At 36.3% G+C, this 7,609-nt stretch overlaps 1 protein-coding gene across 1 annotated transcript; it reads left to right on the top strand.

Annotated features, from left to right (window-relative positions):
* Window positions 1-2,998: 2,998 nt before the first annotated feature.
* Window positions 2,999-6,957, top strand: LOC110613885 (protein indeterminate-domain 12). The gene is made up of 3 exons (XM_021755268.2): window positions 2,999-3,838; window positions 3,934-4,330; window positions 5,987-6,957. The coding sequence occupies exons 1-3, from the start codon at window positions 3,667-3,669 to the stop codon at window positions 6,789-6,791; spliced, it is 1,374 nt and encodes a 457-aa protein (XP_021610960.1). The 5' UTR covers window positions 2,999-3,666; the 3' UTR covers window positions 6,792-6,957.
* The last annotated feature ends 652 nt before the right edge of the window (window positions 6,958-7,609 follow it).

Here is a 7,609-nt window from a genome sequence, read left to right as displayed (position 1 = left end):
TGTGGGGCCCCTGCCACCATGTCCTCATCGGCCTCTTGACATCGGCCTTTTTTGATTTCTGGGCCTGCCGTTTTGATCTAAACCTCTCTACGATTCAAACTTCTAATCGAAACATTTACGCTATTTTTTTTTAAGAAAAAAAGAAGAAGAAGAAAATTACTGACAGGTACCAAAAGGCGAGTAAATCAACTGGTTGGATCTGTAATTAATCCCACTTACGACCCCTAATTACTGATGTATGGAGAATTATTGATGTGCCTTGACCACAAAAGCTTAGGACAGCCTCAATTCGGTGAACCCAATAACTAGATTTAAATAATTATAGTCAAACATGATGAAAGTTTGAATGTGAAGAACCCGTTTGGTGGAAGTAGCAGCTTCAGATTTTGTTGAGTTGCAAAGACATCCTCAGGGAATGGCATCTACCTCGAGATTTCGATTCTCCATAGTTTGCCCTAATATTTTAAGATTTTGTCAGCAGGATTAAAAAAAAAAAAAAGGATTTGTATCCCCATACATTATATATTAAGAGAGATTGACCATATGGGTTTGAATGAGTGGAATAAGAAGACTTTTAATATATATAATATATACTCTTTTATTTTCATAAAAAGGAGTACGTAGGGTGGTTGTGAAAAAGAAAAGTCTACATTTCAAGATTGCAAAAATTTAATTATAATATATGCCTACCTATAGGTGGTCATTAGGTGTGATGCAATGTGATTCATTAGTGGAAAAATATATGATTATAAGAGAAAAAAAAAAAAAAAAGAAAATCCCTAGTAATAAAACAAAGAGATTAAGAAATGTAGCCAGTAGAGTTTCAAATTTGTTTGATTCTTGAAATCAACTTTGGTTGAATTCTTTTTTTCTGTAATGTAAAAGCCTGGTTGAAGGCACGTACGTATGTATAAGAAAACATGGGAAATGGCATACGAAGCTTCGTCTTTGCTTCCAACATCATGGAAGGATGGTTATGCATGGCACAGGATTAACAACAAGGGACAATGAGCAAAACGATAATAAAGTTCATAGAGAGGACATTATAGGAAGATGTAAACAAACGATGCATTTATGTCTTTTATTGTGCCCTTGGAGAGGTAAGAAACCCAAAAAAAAAAAATAAATTGCATGAGAGAATCTGGTAATAGAAGAACCCGTGAAGAAAACATGGCCCACAAAAGAATATGCTTCTCTTTTCTTTCCTTACCTTACATGCACAGGCACGGCAAATAAGAAACGTATACATTCACTGTGATTAGACTTAAGTTTATATAATTAACTTGATATGAATTAATGGAATTGTTTCATGCAGTGTTGTACTGATTAATTAGCATGGAAATTGAAGCTAAGTTCATCGTCAACTTTTCACTTCAAAAAGATGACAGCTGATTCTAGTTAGTCTATATAGTACTGAAATTTCAATAGGTGGACTGCACCAAAAATCTGGGTTAAATTTGGTGTTCATGAAAGTTAGGACAAACGTCCCATCCACGGGTTACGTTATTCTTAAACTGAAAATTATTTTTATATATAAAATTTACATACAGAGAAAGTGCGAATGATAAGGAATAGGACTATAATTTAGAGCTGCAGAGCATATCACCATAAAAAAATTTGCTCTTTCCAAGGAAGTTTTATTAAAATTCTGTGCATCTGTTTAGGATTTTCAACTTGCAAAGGCAAGTGCGGCCTCCTTGTTTAGCTTTTGCTTTTCTGGGTTAAAGGTGAATCGATGAAGCACAAATCTAATCTTATACGAGAAGAAAAGCATCATGAATCTCAGCCCGAAAGCTAAACTGATTCAGAAGATTTTTGAATCAAAAGAGAATACATAGGATTCCAAAAGATCTGTAAGAGCAGCACTCGATGGCCAATAGTATGTCCAAAGTTCTGAGTTTTGATGGGTCCTATATATACTGATGAGAGGCTTATTTTTGCATGGTTTTTTCTGCCTTTGAGCCGCCAAGCAAAGAGAACTTCTCATGCTTTACTAGCAATGATGTTCATAGACCACTGTAATTATAGAATTTCTAATGAATAAGATTATTATGTTTGTTCAAAGAAGAGGGTAAAAAGGCCAAACTTTATTATACTTCAAGGCTTTATATTTGGGTTTGGAATAAAAAATATACATAAAATAAATAAAAAAAAGGCTAGAAAAAGAGGAATAAAAGAAGAAGAGACCTTCCAAATTCTCTCCCTTGGTGGGGTTTGCTTGAGCACTTTCACCATACACTAGGATATGGGCGAATAATTACAAAAGAAAGAGATGAAAAATCCTCAACAAAATAATGGAAAACAAGAAATTCATTTAGATTCCACACATCAACAAATAATAGAGATAAAAATTTTGACAGAAAAATAATGTAATGAAAGTAAAGTTCATGTGTGCTTATTATTTAGTTTTAGAATATTTAATTATTCTTTTCATAATGCCGATAATAATGTATGAAATTAAATATTTGGTTATAACTAAGTTGAGAAAGCCAATCAATGGATCAATCATTTTAGTTGTGGAGTAATAGAGAAAAAGGTTGAGAAGCCCTATCTCTCTACTTCTTTGCCTTTGCCATATCTTCATAGATTTTTAAGCTTCTCATTATTCTAAATTCTGGATTGGGAGAGCAAAAAAACCTTTTTATTAATTATTTTAAATTTATTATCAGCTTTTATTTTAAAATTAATATTTCATATTTTGATTAATATATTAAAAAATATATTTTTTTTTCTAATAGGAATTAGCAATAATGCCATAAATAACCTAAGTCCTTTGTAAGCAATCCCTCCTTTTTAATATAATTCCATTCAAATCAAGGTCCTTTTAGGGTTTGGGTGTTTTATAACAGGAACAAAAGAAAAGACAGAAAGTGCCAACGTCAGACACCAAGATAAATTATTAAAGAAATAATAAATAGAGGTTTGAAAAGAAAATTGTCCATGAATCAATTAGAATTGGGTTTCCTCTTGGTCTTTGCCCTCATCTCTCTCTCTCTCTCTCTCTCTCTCTCTCTGCTTTTATAGAAATTTTTAATCATTTTTTGGGTTTGCTGGCCTTTTTTTGGGCGTTTTTTAATTATTTTTTTTCACTAATTTGCCACCCCCTTCCTTGGTCTGCCACTATAATCATCACATCCAGTACACTATTATCTATACGACCCAGCTACTGATATATAATTTTCCTTTCATTTTCTCGCTATCCCTAAGTATAGATATATAGAGAGAAGAGGGTTTGGAGGAAAAACCATGTTTGCTTGCATGGCGAGCTCCTAGAGAGAGAGATAGAGAGAGATTGGAAAGAGATATATCTGAATTGGGGTGCAGTGTTGCTCAGACAAGCAATCCATGGCTAGATAGCGACTTGGAGAATAACCCATCATCATCATCATCATCTCTTCACGAGATTATGCTTTTGCTACCCAATGAACGATGCCTTTCTGTGTCTGTAATTCACTGCCACCTGCTAATCTACAAAGCTGTGTGTTTAGTTGTGTCCAAAGCTTGGATTCTCTATTTCTGGGGCTGCCCTTATTAGTTTTCTTGTTGTTTCTTTAAAGGTGCAAAGTGGGCACATATAGAAGGATTCTAGTGGTAGAAAGATATCGAACAAAAACAAAGAAACCGTTTCTTGTTTTTTTTCTTGTTGTAGTTTTCTTGTTCACAGGCATGTTCCCAGCAGCCATGTCCAATTCAACTTCTTTGTCTGAGGATGCCAGTGTTTCTTCCGGTAATAGAGTTCAGGACTTTTGTGGTTTAAACCCTGTGGTTTCCACCGTTTCTCCTCAGCAGCAACAGCAACCCAAGATCAAGAAGAAGAGAAGCCTACCAGGAAACCCAGGTGAGTTATTTTATTTTCTCTGATCTCTTGAAACTCAATTTCGTGTTAGATTCCTGTTCTTTTTTTAAAAAAATAATTGATTGGTGGTGTTGCAGACCCAGATGCCGAAGTGATAGCATTATCTCCAAAGACCTTGCTAGCTACCAATAGATTTGTGTGTGAGATCTGCAACAAAGGGTTTCAGAGAGATCAGAATCTTCAACTTCACAGGAGAGGCCATAACCTTCCGTGGAAGCTGAAGCAACGAAACAGTAAAGAGATCAAAAAGAGAGCCTATGTTTGCCCAGAGCCATCGTGTGTTCACCACCATCCTTCAAGGGCTTTGGGTGACCTCACGGGTATCAAGAAACACTATTGCAGAAAACATGGAGAGAAGAAATGGAAGTGCGAAAAGTGTTCAAAGATCTATGCTGTTCAATCAGATTGGAAGGCTCACTCTAAAACCTGTGGAACTAGAGAGTACAGATGTGACTGTGGAACCCTTTTCTCCAGGTTTTTTTCCCTTTCTTTCTCATGGTCTCTCTCTTTCAATTTCTTTCTTTTTTTATTTTCCAAAATAAAAAAGTACATAAATATATAGAGATGTTCTTTTTGGTCTTTCTATCTTTATTATGTTCGTCTGAAATTCCCAATGTTCCCTTCTTTACGAGCTTTGATGTTTCACAGTTATTCATCATTTTGGACTCATATTGGAATTCGCAGCAAATATTGGTCTTTTGTTCAAAGTGGGAGGTCTCATGTCTTTAGAATAGAGCTTGTGTTTTGTTTCAATTGTTTTTGTTTTTTTACAAAGAGCGGGTAAGCTTCTGCATGGAATATATCTGAAGCTTAAATATATTGGCAGGTTGCACAGAAGTGGACACCATTAATACCACCAGTGTCTGTTACTGATGACATTACGAGCGTAACTGAAAGCAATATCTCTGAAAATCTGAACCTGCCAAGTTCCCATTTGAAAACAACAAAAAGAAATCAAAGCATATAATCCTTTGTTTTATCTGTGGTTTGTCTTTAATCCAACTGCATACTTTTTCCTGTGTCCTTTGCATTGAATGCCTAAGTGAGCACTGATTAAGATTTTTCTTGCTTGTGTTTGTGTAACAACTTATACACGAAATCTTTCATGTTTTAGCTTGTTAAACAAAAGTTGGCAGCCATGGAGGGTGTTTCTTTTGGTTCTTGCTTTTTTCCAGTGTGTTTACTGTTTACCACTTTTGGTACTTGAGTCTCAAAAACAATGATGAATATCTCTGCTTGCTCAAGCAAAAAGTGAAGAGGAAAAGATCTTCATTGCTTTTTTGGGGTTTCATGGCTGAGAAAAACCCGTGATAATATTTTCATGAAGCATGCTATAATTTCAGTTGCAGAACTCTGAGCTGAGGCTCTGACCCTTGATCATGATGATGAAACTGATAAATCTGCAAAATATCTGATATTCTGAATTGCTTTCATTTTCCTTCCTCCATTACGAGATGTATGCTTGGGGTTTCAATTCGCATATCTTTGTTAAATGCACGAATTACAATTTCTTGAAATTTTGGGCCTTTCCATCATCCATATATGCCTATTTCCCCTCCATCATCATACCCATCAATCGATTGCCTACCTTGCATCTTCTGTCTCTGTCTCTCTCTCCCTCTCTACTTTAGTTTTGACCAAAAAAGATAGGTCTACTTTTGCATCTTCTAGCTTTATGACAATCATGTGTCTATCCAATCCGCATGCATCAGCACCTATACTGTCTCGACCTTTTCCTGTCTATTACCTACAAAGCATCAAGAAATTAAATAAAAGAAATTACAGCCTGATAAGTTTCACTTTGCTTAATCAACCTCATAATTTCTTACTAGTACCATTCATTTATGTCTTTGTAAATCAAGTCTTCTTTTTTCTCTTATACTATCAAATTGAAAATAATCTCTCCCACTTTCTTAATTCATAGCATATGCACATTCTGCAAATAGAATCGACAAATGATAGTCATTTTCCTTTTTTCTCTTATACCCATTAGCAAGTAATATCATCATTCTCCATTGCTTGTTCATTTTTGGCTAATTAAGCATTTTTAGAACTAGATATTTAATCATTTTTGTTTCTGACATTAATCAATTCACTCTTTTTATTTTTGCTTGGATTTTGAAACCACAGGAAGGATAGCTTCATAACGCACAGGGCATTCTGTGATGCATTAGCAGAAGAAAGTGCAAGACTCTCAGCTCACCAATTAGTTTCCGCAAATCCAACTGCCCAAACTCTCCTCCTACAAAATCCACAACCCAACCCTTCTCTCCTCCCCCTCACTACCCACCACCATCATCAGCTCTCTCTCAACCCCTGGGACCCACCACCTCAAAACCCTAGCGATCCTCCTCAAAACCCAGTTCAAATCAAGCCTGAAACTCACCAGTTCCAGCTTGCACCCCTCTTCCAAGAACCGCCACTATCCTTGCCAACCCACAAGGGTTTGATGACCTCACCCTTCCAAAACCTATCAAACCCTGCCGTATCAGCATCGTCGCACCACCTGTCAGCCACTGCACTGCTCCAAAAGGCTGCAACTGTAGGTGCAACTCAGTCGGTTGGTCTCAGTCACATGACCCAATTGGACATGGGCGAGTTCAGGGCGGTGAGTCAGACCGCGGGTGACTCGGTGGGTCAGAATCCCTGTCAGGGGTCTTACCTGGATAATCTGGCTGCGTGGCAGAAAAATGACCGTTTGACAAGAGACTTTCTGGGTCTGAAAGGCGAAGGCCACGCTGCCAATGGCAACGGAAACGTGGCGAACGGGAATGGTGGAGTTAACGTTAGCATTAATATGAGGGGAATGCTAACGTATACAGGGGGAGTAGGGTTGCAGCAATACAGTGAGAGAGACCACACAATGTCGAAACCCCGTGGCTTTGCATACCCCCAGCAGCCTCCCCCAGCATCGGAGACGTGGGGCGACTGCTAAATGCAGGAAAGCTGTTAGAAATGACAGAAATACCCTCAGTCATCTTCTCGCATAAAAAAAAAGAAAGAGTTAGAAGAGTTAAAAAAGGACCGACTCGATCTTTCTTGTTATGTGACCCTCATCTTTAATTTATGCTTCATAATGACAACATAGTTTCTTTCGGACATTTCTAAATTCTGTGATGCTTTCAATTCCTTGTATAGTAATGGATTTAATCCCATTATGGCATGACAGTATGAGCAACACTTCACGTAATTCAACAACGTAAACGCAGTTTGTTTTTTTTCTTTTTGTTCAGTTGTCGAAAGAAAATGTTGGTGGCATAATTATATAAAAACATGGTAGCCTTGTAATTTAGCTGAGGGTAGTAAAAAATAAAAAAGATAAAAAACAGTCACGTGCAGAATATAAAGGATATGATGGGTTCGTCTATTTCTTTTGTTCTTTTTCTTTTTCTTTTTTAAAAAAAGTAACAAATTTAGGTGATGTCCCATCTTCATATGGACTGGACAGCTATGGTTCACAAGACCAGAATGCAATTTGCAAAATATGGAGATATAGGAGGATTTTTCATGTCAGGAGCTGGAAAAAACATAAGCGCATTTATTTCAAAACTATAGCCAAATATAAGAGTTGAATGGGAAGAGAAAGAAAATTCTTTTCAGCCTAACTATTTTTAAAATTTATTAGACTGAAATTAAATTTTATTCGCATCACATCGATCTATCGATCTATTTAAAGAGTAAAATATTTCAAGCGAATATGAACTAAACAACTATAGTTCATAAGACTATATTGCAATTTACATGAGAATTTTT

The sequence above is a fragment of the Manihot esculenta genome, chromosome 1, assembly GCF_001659605.2.
Source record: "Manihot esculenta cultivar AM560-2 chromosome 1, M.esculenta_v8, whole genome shotgun sequence".
Lineage (NCBI taxonomy): Eukaryota > Viridiplantae > Streptophyta > Magnoliopsida > Malpighiales > Euphorbiaceae > Manihot > Manihot esculenta.
Note: the sequence above shows the minus strand (reverse complement) of the source record. Positions and strands in the feature narration are given on the sequence as shown.